At 53.6% G+C, this 18,474-nt stretch overlaps 1 protein-coding gene across 1 annotated transcript in view; it reads right to left on the reverse strand.

Annotated features, from left to right (window-relative positions):
* LOC107298965 (short transient receptor potential channel 2-like) overlaps positions 1-17,811 on the reverse strand; it is a gene marked incomplete at its 3' end in the record, with an annotated part of 25,057 nt that extends 7,246 nt beyond the window's left edge. Inside the window, exons 1-5 of the mRNA XM_015828323.1 lie at positions 17,767-17,811; positions 15,500-15,638; positions 14,271-14,426; positions 13,981-14,147; positions 36-185 (exon numbers count right to left, since the gene is read on the reverse strand). Of these exons, the coding sequence (XP_015683809.1) occupies positions 36-185; positions 13,981-14,147; positions 14,271-14,426; positions 15,500-15,638; positions 17,767-17,811 (657 nt within the window). The remainder of the gene's footprint in view (positions 1-35; positions 186-13,980; positions 14,148-14,270; positions 14,427-15,499; positions 15,639-17,766) is intronic.
* Positions 17,812-18,474: the final 663 nt, after the last annotated feature.

Below are 18,474 nucleotides of genomic sequence, written 5' to 3' on the forward strand. Positions count from 1 at the left end.
GTGCGGATGGCCAAGTTGAGCGCCTCGCGCCAGGCCCGGTCCTCCGTTTCATCCAGCTGCCGCAGGATCCCGTCACTGATCTGCAACATCTGCTGGATCTTCGTCAGCTGGCCATCTTGAATGGCAGCCAGGAGACCTTCGGGAAATTTGAGCTTCTTGTTGACTATCTCCTTCCAGTTGGTCGGCTAAAGGGTGAGAAAAAGATTTGGGTGAATTAATTCTCCTGTCATTACAGATCGCGTCATCACGGGTTCCAGTGGATCCCAAGAACCGTGGTGGCACAGTGGTCAGAATGTCCACAGGCAAAGAGAAGGAAAGGGAGGAGGTGGGGGGCTCGGACCCTCCGTTGGCCACCACTTTATTCTCTTACTAGTCACTAGATGGCGCTCGAGGCAACCAGATGCCCGCCCGTCCATCCAGAGTCACCCTTGATGGCTCAGCTGGCTGTGGATGATGGGAGTTTCATCCAGCACATCTGGAGGATAACAGCCTCTATGACTGAATATCTGCCGTGGTGGCTACCATCCAGGGCTCATTCTGAGAACCCACAGGCTGGTCTGTGCAGGGCGTTTGTGTGTTGTGTCAACCCAGAGAATCTGGTCAGGTTGGGGGAAGGCAAAATACTTTGGGGGTCTAGAGGGAAACTCCCCCCCCCTCAAGTAACAGTGTCCGCTGAGGTTGGAAAAAGTCATGATAGTGCCAGAACTTGATCAATAGGGCAAGTCTTTCTTCAAAGTGGTGTAGCTGCCAACTTCTTTCTTTCTTTCTTTCTTTCTTCCTTTCGTCCTTCCTTCCTTCCTTCCTTTCGTCCTTCCTTCCTTCCTTCTCCTTCTCCCTTCTAGCACTGATGATGTTCCCTAGTTGGATCATGAAACGTCTGCACAAAAACCACCAAGCTCAGAGAGCACCCAGGACCCCACAGTCTGTCCTTCCTTCCTTCCTTCCTTCCTTCCTTCCTTCCTTCCTTCCTTCCTTCCTTCCTTCTTTTCTTTCTTTCTTTCTTTCTTTCTTCTTTCGTCCTTCCTTCCTTCCTTCCTTCCTTCCTTCCTTCCTTCTCCTTCTCCCTTTTAGCACTGATGATGTTCCCTAGCTGGGTCATGAAACGTCTGCACAAAAACCACCAAGCTCAGAGAGCACCCAGGACCCCACAGTCCTTCCTTCCTTCCTTCCTTCCTTCCTTCCTTCCTTCCTTCCTTCCTTATTTATTTATTTATTACATTTACATGCTGCCCATCTTGCTAACAAATGGACTCCTTCGACCTGCTGCCCCCAAGGAGAGATGGCAGCAACGGAGGCATTTGAACTCGGAAGAAACGGGGGGGGGGTCGCCTTCCTGTGGATGGGCCCCAGGGAGACCCCCTCGGCCCCTTGAACCTCCCCAGGGGCCGGGACCAGCCCCCCCTCTCTCTCGGCTCTGCGCTTTTTCATTCTCTCTCTTCCCCCCCCCCCTTCCCCGCTCTCTCCTTAGCCCTTTGCCGGATCTCCGCGGCCCCGGGCAGGGAAGCGGGGGGCTCCGTGGGGCTTCCTTGCGGGGGAAATTGGGGGGAGTGGGCGAGGTGGAGCAACCCACCCGGACCCCTCGCCTCTCTTCTTCTGCTTCCCAAGGGGTGGGGGAGCCCCCCGCTTCACCTTGGGGAAGGACCCCCCCCGGTGTCCGTGATTGCGTGCGTGCGTGCGTGGGTGGGTGGGGGGCTGCAGGACACCCCCGAGGATGCCCAAGCGCCTGGGGCGAAAGAAGCGTGCCCAGCAGCTCGTGTGCAAACAAGAGAGGTGACCCGTGTTGGGGGGGGGGTGGCGAAGGAGCCGCGACGGGCCCCCGGGCTGCCTCGTTGCAGCCGGTGGCCCCCTCCCCGAGTCTTCTCCCCCCCCCAACACGGGTCACCTCTCTTGTTTGCACACGAGCTGCCGGGCACGCTTCTTTTGCCCCGGGCGCTTGGGCATCCTCGGGGGTGTCCTGCAGCTGGGGGGCTTCCACCCGACGGCTGCCGGGGAAGCTCAGCCCTCCCGCCCCGGGACGCCCCTCCGGACCCCGCGGCACTTACCGAGATGCCCTCGTACTCCGTGGCCATCGCGCCCTCCCCCGGGGGGCTCCGGGCCCCTCCCGCCAAGCGCCCCTTCCCCCGCAAGTCAGCCCAGGCTCCCGGCCCTCGGCCCCGTCGCTGCCCGCGCCCCGCGCTTGTTGTTCCCGGCGCCGGGAGGAGCCCCGGATCCCACCTGCCCAGCCCCGGGGGGCCCGGTTGCCACGCGGAGGCCTCCTCCTCCCCCGGGAGGGCGGGAGGCGCAGGTGGCGGCGGGTGGCAGGCGGGCCCTTCCCCGGCCAGCCTGCAGGAGGGCCCTCGCGCCAGCTCTCCTCCCGGGGGGATTGGAGGGAGGGGTCCCCAAGAGGTTCCCTCTGGAAATAAAAGGGGTCCGGGGTTCCCGGCCAGTTTGCAGGCAAGGCTCGGTGGGATCAGGGCACGTCTTCCTGCGCTTCGCAAATCCCTTTCAGTCACACCTTAAAATGTGGGGGTCCCTGGTGCTCTCTGAGCTGGGCGGTTTTCTTGCAGATGTTTCATGACCCAACTAGGGAACATCATCAGTGCTGGAAGGAAGGAAGGAAGGAAGGAAGGAAGGAAGGAAGAAAGAAAGAAAGAAAGAAAGAAAGAAAGAAAGAAAGAAAGAAAGAAAGAAAGAAAGAAAGAAAGAAAGACAGTGGGGTCCTGGGTGCTCTCTGAGCTGGGTGGATTTCTTGCAGATGTTTCATGACCCAACTAGGGAACATCATCAGTGCTAGAAGGGAGGAGGAGGAGGAGGAGGAGAATGATCATGGGGTCCTTGGTTCTTTCTGAGCTTGAATTGTGAAGGTCCTTGGTGCTCTCTGAGCTGGGTGGTTTCCTTGCAGACGTTTCATGACCCAACTAGGGAGCCTCATCAGTGCTAGGAGAGAGTGGGGTTTGCAGAGAGGGAGGAGGAGGGGGGGGACTGTGGGGGTCGATGCTTTCTGAACTCCATGATTTTCTTGCAGACATTTCATGACCCAACTAGGGAACATCATCAGTGCTAGAAGGGAGGAGGAGGAGGAGAGGGAGCTCCTTGGTGATCTCTGAACTTGGAGATTTTCTTGCAGACCTTTGGTTACCCAAACTAGGCTATTCTATTTTCTACTCTACTCTACTCTTCTATTCTCATTACATTCTATTTTCTATTCTTTTATTCTATTCTGCTATTCTCATCACATTCTATTTTTTATTCTATTCTCTACTCTACTTTTGTTCTATTTTCTACTCCTATTCTATTCTATTCTCTACTCTACTATTCTATTTTCTACTCTACTTCTATTCTATACTTTACTTCTATTCTATTTTCTAATGTATTCTATTCTATTTTCTACTCTACTTCTATTCTATTCTCTACTCTTCTATTTTCTACTATTCCATTCTATTCTATTCTACTCTATTCCATTCCATTCTACTCTATTCTATTCCATTCTATATTCCATTCCATTCCCTATTCTCCATTCCATTTAAAAGCATCTCTTCTTTTGATGTCAAATGTGACTGTATTGAACATTGTCTACCATCGTCTGTTTATAAGTGCATTGAATGTAATAAGTCATTTTTACCTGGTTTGGTAATTAGATTCTCGAAGTCACTTCCCTGTTTCTAAAGTGTTTAAAAAGTCTCTTTCCAGCAGGACCACCAATTAGAGAGCCAGTTTGGACTAGCAAGTAAGGCAGCAGGCTAAAAAAGTATGAAAAGTCAAGTCCCACCTTGGGCACAAAAGCCGGCTGGGGGACTTTGGGCCAATCACCAGCAGACTCTGAGTTCTAGTGCCGCCTTAGGCACGAAAGCCAGCTGGGTGACTAGTCCATCCTTCTCAGCCCTGCCCACCTCAAAGGATTGTTGTAGGAAACATAGGAGGCAGAAGATGTGTTGGATACATTCACCAGCTTGAGTTATTTTTGTAAAAACAATAAAGGCAGGGTACGTATAAGTCAGGGATAAGCAACCTTGGCTTTTATGACTCAGTGGACTTCAACTCCCAGAATTCCTGGGCCAGCATGGGGGAACTTTGGCCCCTTCATGACTCGCGGACTTCAACTCCCAGAATTCCTGAGCCAGCATGGGGGAACTTTGGCCCCTTCATGACTCGCGGACTTCAACTCCCAGAATTCCTGAGCCAGCATGGCTGAGCTTGGAAACCTCTCCCTTTCCCCTCACCACGGCTGGCTCAGGAATTCTGGGAGTTGAAGTCCACGAGTCATAAAAGAGCCCAGGTTGCCTACCCCTGGTCTAGACTCTTGGCCTAGGGTAGGGGTCTTCAAACTTGGCCCTTTTATGACTGGTGGACTTCAACTCCCAGAATTCCTGAGCCAGCCATGCTGAGGGAAACGGGAGGTTTCCAAGCTGAACTCAGGAATTCTGGGAGCTGAAGTCCACGAGTCATAAAAGAGCCAAGGTTGCCTACCCCTGGTATAAGTAAATAAATACATACATAAACCCAGAATGAAGGGGCGATCAAAGCCACTCACTCTTGTCCTTTGGAAGTAGAAACTGACTCTTGGAAGTAAAACTCCTTTTTTTCCCTCTTGGCAAACCCCCATTTACACATATGTATTAAATGCAATATTATTACAACCACCACTCAAGTTTGTTTTTTTTACTGGAGAGGAACTGGAATGTTACTTAATTAAACCAGAGACTTTCTGGATTCGTTCCTTAACTGTTTGATCAAGGCCAGACCTATTTCGCTTGCTTGTCCAAGGCCAGCATAGATTAAATCTTTGGCCATTGGCCCAACAAGCTTTCTCCTTGTTTAGTCTTCCTGGAGGAAACCCCAAAAAGCTGGCAGAAAGTTGTGTGACTTTAAGTGGACTTCACAGTCCTCCAGACCAGCGGTTCTCAACCTTTTCTATACTCCCCGGCACCCCTAGAACGCTTCTGATATATCCTCGCACCCCTTACAAAATTTTGAAACAAATTATGCATATACACTATAATTTTGAAACTTCTAAGACCAGGTTTTCGCAACCCCTGGGGTATCGAGACACACACACACACACACACACACACACGCGCGCGCGGTTAGGAGCCCCTGCTTCAGACTTTGATGAACGGAGAGAGGACAGTGGATCCAGCTGTGAGGCTTTGAGTGGCCCAAATGGAGGAACTGCAAGAATATGCGCCACAGAACGGAACAATCCTTGTAAAATTACACCGAGGCCTTATTGTGATTGCATCAAAAGCCTTTTTTTCTGCAAATCGTAACTCTTTCCATCTGTCACGACTCTCCCTGGAGGCAGCATTCCGAAAAAATCAAACCATTTTGCAAAGTACTAGACAGCTATAACAGGGGTCCTCAACTTTGGCCACTTTTAAGACTTGTGGACTTCAACTCCCAGAATCCCCCACCCAGCCTATAGCAGAGCTGGGGAATTCTGGGCGTTGAAGTTCACAAGTCTTAAAGTTGCCCAGGTGGAAGAGCCGTGCTATATAAGACTTGTGGACTTCAACGCCCAGAATTCCCCAGCTCCGCTCTGGTGGCTGGGGAATTCTGGGAGTTGAAGTCCACAAGTCTTAAAAGTTGCCACGTTTGGAGACCCGAGCTGTAAGATAGCTATAAGATGGAACACCCACAACTTCTGGAGGCGGGCAGTTCTCCCAGTCAGGAAATTCCTCCTTAGTTCTAGGTTGCTTCTCTCCTTGATGAGTTTCCATCCGTTGCTTCTTGTCCTGCCTTCAGGGGCTTTGGAGAATAGCTTGACATCCCCCCTTCTCTGTGGCACCCCTCAAATATTGGAACACTATGTCACCCCTAGTCCTTCTTTCCTTTCTTTGGCCTTCTCAGCAGTTAACGTCCTGTTAGAACAATTAACCAGTGGAACCCCTTGCCTCCAGAAGCCGTGAATGCTCCAACACTGGAAGTTTTTAAGAAGAGACTGGACAGCCATTTGTCTGAAACGGTATTTCCTGCCTGAGCAGGGGGTCAGACTAGAAGACCTCCAAGGTCCCTTCCAATTCTGGTACTTCTCAGCAGTTAACGTCGTTAGAACAATTAACCAGTGGAACTCCTTGCCTCCAGAAGCGATGAATGCTCCAAGACTGGAAGTTTTTAAGAAGAGACTGGACAGCAATTTGTCTGGAACGGTATTTCCTGCTTGAGCAGGGGGTCAGACTAGAAGACCTCCAAGGTCCCTTCCGATTCTGGTACTCTGCAACAAACCTAGCCGGGTGGGAGGGGGGCACCATTGTGTCGCTCTTGGCATTTCCCTTCCTGCATCAGTCCGTTCCCAGGCAGGACCACGAGGCACGGGAGACAGGCAGGCCCACGGCATCCGCCGGGCTCCCTCCAGCCGCCCCGGATGCGAGGAGGCGGCACGGTGGGCCCCGCACCCCCACCTGCCTTCCTGGGTCTTCCGGCTGCGGATCCAGAGAGCAAACAAGGCGGTGAGACGCAAACGGCGCCCCAGGAGAGCAGGCCAAGCGCTCATCCCAGCCCCGGAGTCAATCAACAATGTGGTTGATCCAGAAAGCGAGACCAGGCAGCTTATAACGAAGAGTTTGGAGTCTGTATTTCAACCCACAAGGTCAGCAGCCTTGAGCCCCCCCCCAACTCTCCCTTCCAGGGAGGACCCCCCCCGGGGGTCTCCATGCCAGTCCATCCTCCAAGGTGGGTTACAGGGCCCCCCCCCCCAATTCTTCCTCTCCATCCATCCCACAAAGCTCAAAGGCTCTCGGGTCAAAACGCAATTTCTTCGCCTCGCTGTGAAAAAAAACAACAACCAGGGGTAGTCAACCTTGGCTCTTTTATGACTCGTGGACTTCAACTCCCAGAATTCCTGAGCCAGCACAGCTGGCTCAGGAATTCTGGAAGTTGAAGTCCACGAGTCATAAAAGAGCCAAGGTTGACTACCCCTGGGTTAAAACAAACTCTGGAAGTTTGAAAAGTTCCAGGGAATCCCATGGCCAGGGGTGCAGACCCCCTCCCTTAGTCACCGCAATCTGTTTGGCGGGCTGTGTGTGTGTGTGTGTGTGTGTGTCCGTCACAGGCAAAAGGCTGTGGATTGGTGGGTCAGGGAATCCAGTTTCAGCTTCTTGGATGCCCCCCAGAGGGGATCTGGAATTGGTTTGCCCTCTCCAAGCGCCGTGTCCTCTGGTGGCTCATCTCTTTTGAGGCCTTGAGGGAGGGTCTCCCGGCCCCTCCTCTCATGTCTGAACCGGAGAAGCCGGGAAGCCTTGCATGCCGTGGATGCCCAGGACGCAAAGGGCAGACCGGCCGCCCTCCTCTTTGCAAGCGAGCTGGCACGGAGGGTTAAGGGTATTCTTCCCCGCAGTGGCTGGCGTGCGCCTCCACGTCGGAGGCGGGAAACAGGTCCTGGCAGATGGGGCACTCCACCCAGGACCCCTGCCCGGGTGACGGAGAGGCCGGTTCTCCGCAGGCGGAGGCGTGGACGGGCAAGACCTCGGCAGGGAAGCGACCTGTGGGGGGGGGCAGAAGGCAAAGAAAGGGTTAACCAGCATCAGCTCCTGGCACACCGGAGATCAATGAATTCCAGAACATGTGAATGCTCCAACACTGGAGGTTTTTAAGAAGAGACTGGACAGCCCTTTGGTCTGAAAAGGTGCAGGGTTTCCTGCCTGAGCAGGGGGTTGGACTAAATGACCTCCAAGGTCCTTTCCAACTCTGTTATTCTGTTATTCTTTTTTCCTTCCTTCCTTCCTTCCTTCCTTCCTTCCTTCCTTCCTTCCTTCCTTCCTTCCTTCCTTCCTTCCTCCCTCCCTTCTCCAACACTGGATGTTTTTAAGAAGAGACTGGACAGCCATTTGTCTGAAATGGTATAGGGTTTCCTGCCTGAGCAGGGGATTGGACTAGATGACCTCCGAGATCCCTTCTAACTCTGTTATTCTGCTATCCTTCCTTCCCTCCCTCCCTCCCTTCTCCAACACTGGATGTTTTTAAGAAGAGACTGGACAGCCACTTGTCTGAAATGGTACAGGGTTTCCTGCCTCAGCAGGGGGTTGGACTAGATGACCCCCAAGATCCCTTCCAACTATTATTATTATTATTATGATTATGAAGAGACTGGAGAGCCATTTGTCTGAAATGGTATAGGGTTTCCTGCCTGAGCAGGGGATTGGACTAGATGACCTCCAAGATCCCTTCTAACTCTGTTATTCTGCTATCCTTCCTTCCTTCCCTCCCTCCCTTCTTCAACACTGGAAGTTCTTAAGAAGAGACTGGACAGCCACTTGTCCAAAATGGTACAGGGTTTCCTGCCTGAGCAGGGGGTTGGACTAGATGACCCCCAAGGTCCCTTCCAACTTTTTTATTATTATTATTATTATTATTATTATTATTATTATTATTATTATTATTATTATTATTATTATTATTATTATTATTATTATACGATACAGGGACTCCTTGACTTATAACTGTCTGTCATCAAAGGGCCGAGTTGGAAGACCCCCTGGACTTCAACTCCCAGAATTCCTCAGCTAGGCACGCTGGCTGAGGAATTCTGGGAGTTGAAGCCCACAAGTCATCAAAGGGCCGAGTTGGAAGACCCCTGCCTTAAAGCGTTTCTCGACCTCGGCCCCTCTAAAGATGGGTGGAGCCCCACTCCCAGAATTCCCCAGCCAGGGTGGAATTCTGGGAGGTGGGGGGGTCCACCCATCTTTAGAGGGGCCACCCTATAACCTCCAAAGCAGAGAGGCAGAAGGGGTCCCCTGCCCACCCTCCACATTTGCGGGGAATGCAGAAAGCAGTGTGTGTGTGCACGCGGAAAGCAATTCTGCAAATGGCGATATTGCCCACGGGAGAGGGGGGATTTTGGGAAGAACACCCCCCAGGCCTATTCCAGATCTTGGGTTAACCTTCCTTTTACGCGTCTGCTTCAGAGGTTCCTATGTAAAAAGTGAGGTATACACCCCTACGCAGATATTTTAAAAATACTTTCAGGATGTTAGCCCCCCCCAAACTCACCATCCCTGCTCACCCTGGCATTACAAAGGTGGGTGTGCTAGGGGGCGCACACACACACACACACACACACACACAGAGCCCAGCACAAATATCTTTGGTGTGGTCTGCACACAGGGGTCTCCTCTGCCCTCACCACCTGCAGAGTTTTCCACTTCCTGGGATTTGGTTCACCTGCGCAGATTGGGCAGGTGCCCAACGCGGCTCCTCCTCCTTTGCTCTCCCCTTCTTCTTCCTCCTCTTCTTCCTCTTCGTCACTTTCCCAGGCTGGTGGGTTTCCTCGCTGGCTGCGGGCTCCCCCGTCCCTTCGTGAGCCGTTCCTGGGTCTGAAGAGAAAACCCTTTTGCAGGCCGTCCTCAGCACGCAACCCTTTGCTTAAGGACAGCTCAGAGTTACGACGGTGCTGACAAAAGTGATTTATGACCATTTTCATACTTATGACCGCTGCGGCATCCCCGTGATCAAAATTCGGATGCTTGGGAACCGACTCATATTTACGACGGTCGCAGAGTCCCGGGTGGGGTCACATGATCCCCTTTTGCGACCATCTGACCAGCAAAGTCAATGAGGGAAGCCGGTTTGCTTAACGACCCTGTTGCTAACTTAGCTGCAGTGATTCACTTAGCACAGTGGTTCTCAACCTTTTTAATGCCGTGACCCCAACCGGTCGTAAGTCGAGGACTAAACCGGTCGTAAGTCGAGGACTAAGCCGGTCGTAAGTCGAGGACTACCCAACCGGTCGTAAGTCGAGGACTTTCCCTGCCCGGGAGCGCCGCACATGCGTGGTTCCGCCCCCTGCGCCGGCCGAGGCGTAGCTGGCAAGCGGCAGAGACGGAGCAGGCCGACCACCAGCGGGCCCAGCCCAAGGGAGGTAAGGCACCCGCCGGAAAAGGGGGAAAAAAATGGTGGACAAAAAAAATGGCAGACAGCCTTGCTTGGCGACCCCCGTGAAATGGTCGATCGACCCCAAATGGGGTCCCGACCCACAGGTTGAGAACCACTGACTTAGCAGTTGTGGCAAGGAAGGTCGTAAAGTGGAGCAAAACGTTCTTAACAATTGTCCTGCTTTAGCCACGGGGTTTTTCCTGGTCTATTCTCTGCCTGCCTCTCTCCCCTCAAGATGGAAGGATTTTTTTCCTTAAAGGCAGAATTCCAATCAAATACAAAGTCCTCACCCCCTCCCCATTTCTGATAAGCAAAGTCAATGGGAGGGGGGGGGGAAGGAAGATGGATTTGCTGAATGACCGTGCGATTCATTTAACAACCACAGCGATTCCCTTAACAACCACGGCAGAAAATCAGGCGGGTTTCGCTCCATGACCGCCTGGATTAGCCATGGAAAATCAGGAGGCCTCGACGTGGTCGTAAGCCGAGGACTACAGGGAGTGATCCCCAACAGGCCTATCAGAAAGCAAACTGGGTCAGAGGAGCAGAGCCTCGCCCCCTCACCTCCTCCTGCCGCTGCGCTGCGACCCAGGTCTCCTCCTTGTTTTCAAGCGGCCGTTCCTCGCCTGTGGCTCCTCTTTGGGCCCTGGGGGGATAAAACATGCTGGCAACATAAATCCCCCGGGAACGGCTTGCCGGTTAAAGAGCAACCAACCAGAGGAGACCGGGGTGATTTGCAAGATCCCACGACAGAAAGAATGATCTGCAGGGAGATTCCTGGGTCCCGCCGGGCGCAGCTCGGCTCTTAATTGGAGGCGAGCCACGCTTACGGCGGAGGATGTTTTTCTCCCAGCCCTTTTCATTTTCAGACTTCTGGTTTGCAGGTTTCTGTTTTTTTCTTAAATATATATGTATATATGAAGTTTCACTTTCTAATGTATGAGCTGCCCAGAGCCAATTAGGATGGGGCCACCACACCGGCTTTCTAAAGGTGCCAGAAATCTAGTAAGCCAGTGGCCAACGGAGGTCCCAGCACCTGACTGGCCTTAGGTGACCTCGAAAAACCTCATCGGGGTGAGGCACAAAAACTGACCCTCGAAGAGTGGACGGTAAAGGCGATGCAGAGAGCGGAGGTGGCTAAAGGGAGTTTTAAGGGTGGAGTCCCTGGGGCTCTGTGAGCTGGGTGGGCTTTTTGCAGACTTTTCGTTACCAAACTAGGTAATATCAGTGCACTGATGATGTTCCCTAGTTGGGTGATGAAACACCTGCAAGGAAACCACCCAGCTGAGAGAGCATCAAAGACCCCACCATCTCCTCCTCTCCCTTCTATCACTGAGGATGTTCCCTAGTTGGGTCATGAAACATCTGCAAGAAAACCACCCAGCTCAGAGAGCACCAAGGGCCCCACAGTCCTCCTCCTCCTTTTCTGCAAACCCTCCTCCCTTCTAGCACTGAAGATGTTGCCTAGTTGGGTCATGAAATGTCTGCAAGGGAACAAACTCAAAGAGCACCGAAGATCCGTCCTACTCCTTTTTTCCCCTCTTCCTCCCTTTCTCTGCAAACCTTCCTCCCTTCTAGCACTGATGACGTTCCCTAGTTGGGTCATGAAACGCCTGCAAGGAAACCACCCAGCTCAGAGAGCACCAATGAACCCACAGTCCTTCCTTCCTGCTCCTCCTCCTCCTCCTCCTCCTCCTCCCTTCTAGCACTGATGCAGTTCCCTAGTTGGGTTATGACACATCTGCAAGGAAACCACCCTGCTCAGAGAGCACCCAGGACCCCACAGTTCAACCCTGTAGTAGCCTTCAACTTACAAGAGTTCATTTAGTGACTGTTCGAAGTTACCCCGCCACTGAAAAACATGACTTAGGATCGTTTTTGGCACTTATGACTGTTGCAGCATCCCCCACGGTCACGGGGTCAAAATTCAAATGCTCGGAAATTTTGGGGCTCAATTGTGGCCATAAGTAGGGGGCTACCTGCACAAATATTCTCTCCTATCGGTGCCAAAGTCACCCAGCCAGCTTTCGTGCCTAAGGCGGGCCTCGAACTCTCCGTCTCCTGGCTTCTAGGCCAGCACTTGAACCACCAGGCCAGAGGTCCCCAAACTTTTAGGCGCCAGGGACCGGTTCCTTGGAGAGAGGTTATTCCACGGACCGGAGGGGGCGTAGTTGTGTGGGCTGCCTGCATCCCACGGATGGGGCTTTGCTTGCTTGTGCGGCCCGGTACCGGTCCACAGACCGGGAGTTGGGGACCCCTGGACTAGGCCAAACTGGCTCCCACCTTAACCTCTCCTGGCAGCCCTTCTGGGTCCAGTCTAATCCGCCTCTTGGGATGAAGGGACCACAAAACCCGCGAGCCCCCTCCCCACCCTCTGGGCCCGGCCCAGAGCCTCCCTCCCTCCTGGCGCTCACCCGGTGCCCTCGGGGCCCGGCCAGCCTCTCTGGCCCTTGCGGCAGGCGGTGGAGACCCAGTGGGCAGGGCAGGGGCTCGCTTGCGGGCAGAGGCTGCCGCCTTGAGGACCAGCCAGGCTGGGCGACTCAGGCCAGCCGGTCCGAGCCCTTTGCCGAGGAGGGTCGAGTCCAACAGCTGCAGCTGGTTCTTCAGCACCGTCTCCTCCTGGGTGCCGGACCTGGAGGAAGGAAAGCAGCGGATCCTGGGTGAATGTTGGGCCGGGTTCTTCTCCACACCCAGCGGGGGAAGCGCCAGGATTTCAGGGCGCTGACGAAGGGACAGTTTCACCCCTTCGTGACAGATAAGATGCCCGTGAGAACCAGGTCTTTGCTGCTCTTCATGTCTTAATCAGGTGGGTTTTTATAGTTTTAACATTATTAACGTTTCAAATAAATAAATGACCGCCAAGGAGCCAGAGCTGCCCACGGCAAAGCTGGGTACTTACGTTGGTCCTGCCGGGGAAAGGCTCCCGCCAAAAGCTCCACTGGAGACCCCTGGCCTGGGGGAAGACCCCGGAGAAGCCTAAGAGGGATACAGAGGGAGGAATTTATTTGGAAGAGGCAGGCCTTGAAATGAAGGCAAAGAACAAGGACTGAATATCCTTGTTCATTATTCATTCGTGGGCAATAGTCCTCGGCTTACGACCACCATTGAATCCAACATTTCTGTTGCTAAGCAAGACATCTATGTCAGGGGTAGGCAACCTTGGCCCTTTTATGACTTGTGGACTTCAACTCCCAGAATTCCTCAGCCAGCATGGGGGAAATATGGCCCCCTCATGACTCGTGGACTTCAACTCCCAGAATTCCTCAGCCAGCATGGGGGAAATATGGCCCCCTCATGACTCGTGGACTTCAACTCCCAGAATTCCTCAGCCAGCATGGGGGAAATATGGCCCCCTCATGACTCGTGGACTTCAACTCCCAGAATTCCTCAGCCAGCATGGGAGAACTATGCCCCCCTCATGACTCCTGAACTTCAACTCCCAGAATTCCTCAGCCAGCATGGGAGAACTATGCCCCCCTCATGACTCGTGGACTTCAACTCCCAGAATTCCTCAGCCAGCATGGGAGAATTATGGCCCCTTCATGACTCGCGGACTTCAACTCCCAGAATTCCTGAGCCAGCATGGCTCAGCTTGGAAACCTCTCCCTTTCCCCTCAGCACGGCTGGCTCAGGAATTCTGGGAGTTGAAGTCCACGCGTCATAAAAGAACCAAGTTTCCCCACCCCTGGTCTATGTGAATCTTCCCCCATTTTACAACTTTTCCTGCCACTGCTAAGCGAATCACTGCAGTTGATTAGTAACATGGCCGTTAAGCGAATCTGGTCTCTCCCCATTGACTTTGCTGGCCGCAAAAGTGGATCACGTGACCCCCCCCGGGACACGGCGACCGTCATAAATACGAGTCAGTTGCCGAGTATCCGAATTTCAATCGCGTGACCCCGGGGAGGCTGCAGCGGTCGTAAGTGTGAAAAATGGTCATAAGTCACTCTTTTTCAGTGCTGTCGTAACTTCGAACGGTCACTAAATGAACCCTACAGGAAAATCCTCAAATTTACAACTGGGGGATGGGAGATGGCTGGAGAATTCTGGGACTTGAAGTCCACAAGTCTGAAAGTTGCCCGGGAGGGATACCCCCCGATGGAGCTGCCCCTCTGAACCCAGGCGAAGCCGTACCTGACAAGGGGAGGGGGCTGCTGGCTCCCCCGGGCTGCCCTCCGTATCCTGCGGGGTGCGGATGCGAAGGAAGGCGAGGCCGAACTGGGCGTGCCTGTTGAAGGGCTGGCTGCAGGTGACCCGCACTCGGTCCCACTTCTCCGCCAGAGCCGAAGCCAGCAGGTCCCCTGCGCGACACAACAAAGCCGACTCTCGCAAGCCCAGCTCCAAAACCTGGGCTGGAAGGGGCCTGGGAGGTCCTCTAGTCCAGCCCCCTGCCCAAGGCAGGCCGGCGACCGCCTCTCCTTTACCTTCTTTAAACATCCGGACCCCGGAGCGGTTCTGGTCCAGCTTGGCATCCACTGGCATCATCAAGGTGGCGGTGGGCAGCAGCGTGAGATAATCGCGGCCAGGAGGCCAGGAGGAGCGGCCCACCTCGATCTGGAGGAAAGCGGAGCCCGAGTTCCCTGGGGGGGGGGCAAGACAGGGCAGCCTCTTACTCTCCCGGGGAAGCCCCCACCAGAAAGGCCCCCCCTCTCGCTTCCGCTGGGCCCCGGTTACGGCACACGGCCAAGCAGGCAACTCTTTAGGAGAGTCTAAATCAGGGGTAGTCAACCTTGGCTCTTTTATGACTCGTGGACTTAATAATAATAATAATAATAATAATAATAATAATAATAATAATAATAATAATAATAATAAAGTTGGAAGGGACCTTGTAGGTCATCGAGTCCAACCCCCTGCCCAGGCAGGAATCCTACACCATTTCGGACAAATGGCTGTCCAGTCTCTTCTTAAAAACTTCCAGTGTTGGAGCATTCACCACTTCTGGAGGCAGGTGGTTCCACTGGTTAATTGTTCTAACTGTCAGGAAGTTTCTCCTTAGTTCTAGGTTGCTTCTCTCTTTGGTTAGTTTCCACCCGTTGCTTCTTGTCCTGCCTTCAGGGGCTTTGGAGAATAGATTGACTGCCTCTTCTTTGGGGCAGCCCCTGAGATATTGGAACACGGCTATCACGTCCCCCCTCGTCCTTCTCTTCGTTAAACCAGACATCCCCAATTCCAGCAACCGTTCCTTATATGTTTTAGCCTCCAGTCCCCTAATCATCTTTGTTGCTCTTCTCTGCACTCTTTCTAGAGTCTCAACATCTTTTTTACATCGTGGTGACCAAAACTGGATGCAGGATTCCAAGTGTGGCCTTACTAAGGCATTGTAAAGTGGTATTAATACTTAGCTGGCTCAGGAATTCTGGGAGTTGAAATCCACGAGTCATAAAAGAGCCAAGGTTGACTACCCGTGGTCTAAATCACTACGAACTGGATCCTCACAGCTTTTTATTTATGTCTTTTAGCTTTTGATATAGTTTGCTTTTAAGATTATAAGTAAGATGGGCAGCCAATAAATTTTTACAAATAAATAAATTTCTTAGCTGGTATCTCTCCCTCCATGCTCTGGAACACAAACCTTTTACTGCTCCCCCCCCAAAAGCATTTCAGATCCCGCTCACACACACACACACACACACACACACACCGGGCTTACCTACATCGATGTAGCCAATGCAACCGGCCTGCTCCAGTTGCAACTCGGCCCTCAGCTGCCGGCTGTGGTCCGAGGGGCAGCAGAGCCAGGGCCGGAGCCCCTCTTCCAGCAAGAGGTTCTCCACGGGATATTTCGGGTCCTGGCCCAGAAAAGGGGGAATCAGAGGAAAGCATTTAATTAAGGTTTAACGTCGATACTCAAGGCATGTCAGGCGCAAGGAAGCTCTTAGTCCAGGGGTGGGCAACCGTGGCTCTTTTATGACTCGTGGACTTCAACTCCCAGAATTCCTGAGCCAGCCGTGCTGAGGGGAAAGGGAGAGGTTTCCAAGCTGAGCCAGGCTGGCTGAGGAATTCTGGGAGTTGAAGTCTGCGAGTCATGAAGGGGCCAAAGTTTCCTCCATGATGGCTCAGGAATTCTGGGAGTTGAAGTCCACGAGTCATGAAGGGGCCATAGTTCCCCCCATGCTGGCTGAGGAATTCTGGGAGTTGAAGTCCGTAAGTCATGAAGGGGCCATAGTTGCCCCATGCTGGCTGAGGAATTCTGGGAGTTGAAGTCCACGAGTCATGAAGGGGCCATAGTTCCCGCATGCTGGCTGAGGAATTCTGGGAGTTGAAGTCCACGAGTCACGAAGGGGCCATAGTTGCCCCATGCTGGCTGAGGAATTCTGGGAGTTGAAGTCCACGAGTCACGAAGGGGCCATAGTTCCCCCATGCTAGCTCAGGAATTCTGGGAGTTGAAGTCCAGGAGTCATAAAAGAGCCAAGGTTGCCTACCCCTGTCTTAGTGAAATAGGGCCCAGGCTCCAATAAGGCTCCGAGGCAGGAAGATCACTTAATTGCAATTTATGCAGAACGCTCTGATCAAAAAGGATTCGCTCTCATTTAAAAGCTTACATTTTCCCTTTTATAGTTCTCGCATCAAAGAAAATGGCGAAGTTGATTGGACAGGATAAAAGCAATCCCTGCTTTGCGTAGTAAACCAGCTACATGTAAAGACAAACATGTTACATGTGTCTCCATTTAATTGAGGTCCGGTGAAAGAGGGGCGTAAAATTTAAGGTGTTAATGTGGGAATAAAGTCATAAGGTTGTCTGGGAGGGGGTTTCACCAAGAGACAAGCCAGGTACCAATTAGTGCTAACGAGAAGACAAACTCCGGACATCCCAAAAACCAGTTTTTATCTTTTCCATTTAGGAATGTCAGAAGTTCGTCAATCAATCTGTGCAGCCATTTTCTACATCCCACTCTGCAACGGTTTGACAAACCCGCATCCTCATTTTAAGAGAGAAAAATAAACCCAATTGAGATGCAAAATAGCCACGTTAGTTAGCAAGTTTAACAATACAGGGAGTCCTCGATTTACAACAGTCCGTTTAGTGACCGTTCAAAGTTACAACAGCACTGGGGAAAAGCGAGTTATGACCTTTTTTCAGCCCTACGACCATTGCAGCACCTCCACGGTCACGTGATCGAACTTGCTGGGCAACTGACTCGTATTTATGACGGTTGCTGGGTCACGTGATCCCCTTTTGCGACCATCTGTCAAGCAAAGACCAGGGGTCTTCAAACTTGGCCCTTGTATGACTTGTGGACTTCAACTCCCAGAATTCCTCAGCCAGCGTCGCTGGGAGTTGAAGTCCACAAGTCATACAAGGGCCAAGTTTGAAGACCCCCCTGGACTTCAACTCCCAGAATTCCTCAGCTAGGCACGCTGGCTGAGGAATTCTGGGAGTTGAAGTCCACAAGTCATCAAAGGGCCAAGTTGGAAGACCCCTGAGCAAAGTCAATGGGGAAGCCGGGTTCACTTAACAACTGCAGTGATTCGCTTAACAACTCTGGCAAGAAAGGTCGTAAAGTGGAGCAAACTTCACTTAACAACCATCTCGCTGAGCAACAGAGATTTGGGGCTCAGTTGTGGTCGTAAGCCGAGGACGACCTGAACTACAAAGCCCATGTTGCGTGGCCCACAAACCCGAACCACTGAGCCGATCTCTGTATTACAGGCAGTCCTCGACTTACGGCCATTCATTTAGCCGCCTCCCCCCCCCCCCGATTTCCCCCTAAAGGGCGGCCGGTGGGGTCTCGGGGACCCTCGCCCCAGGGCTGTCAGGACCAGGCCGCCCTTCCCGTTCAGCGCTACGAGGCTCCCATGAGACGCGTGTCGGGCCCCGGAGCAGACGCGTGTCGGGCTCGGCCGCATCCCGACGACCAAGCCGCTCGCCCGAGCCCTCCCCGCCCCGGAGAGCCCCCGGACGGGAGGCCGCGTCACCTGCGAGGAGAAGGAGACCACGCAGCAGATCTTCAGCGGCGCCATCGGACTACAACACCCATCGCCCCCAGCCGCGGCTTCGCTTTTCCCGCCAACCCCGACTTGGCCCCTCCCCCCGCCCCGGATAGGCCGACGCCCCGCTCGCTCTCTGACGTCATCGTCCCCGTCCGCCAATAGATCCGCCCCGCTCGAGGCCGCCGGGAATGCCGGGAGGCGTAGTTCTCTCCACTCGCTCCGGGGAGCGTCTCCCAAAATCTCTTCCCTGGAAGCGGCGTCGAAAGCCGCCGCTCCCTCCGGAGCCCGGATCTGCCGAGCCGCGGCATGTTACCGGAGGAACCCCCCCTCAGTCCCCGCTCCGCGGCCCGCCTCCCCCGCGCCTTTGCAATGGTTCCGTCCGGAGGGGAGTGCGGCACTTGCTCGACGCTCCCTGACAACCGCCCGCCCCCCGCCGCCGCCTCTGGAGGTCGCGATTGGCCGAGCGGGATCCGAGGGCGGTGATTGGCGGGCGTCGGCGGAAGCGAGCTGGCGGCGAGGCGGGGGCAAGATGGCGGTGGTGGAAGTGGAGGTGGTGGGGGCGCCGCTGGAGCCCGGCGCCGAGGAGGTGGGTCGCCGGCGGGGGGTCGGTCGGGGAGGCGGGAGAGGGGAGAGGAGGAGCGGGAAGAGGGCCGGTCCCCTTCCCCAACAGCCCTGCAGGGCAGGCCTCCCGCC

The sequence above is a fragment of the Protobothrops mucrosquamatus genome, unplaced genomic scaffold (assembly GCF_001527695.2).
Source record: "Protobothrops mucrosquamatus isolate PMUCROS unplaced genomic scaffold, P.Mucros_1.0 scaffold4399, whole genome shotgun sequence".
Taxonomy (NCBI): Eukaryota; Metazoa; Chordata; class Lepidosauria; order Squamata; family Viperidae; genus Protobothrops; species Protobothrops mucrosquamatus.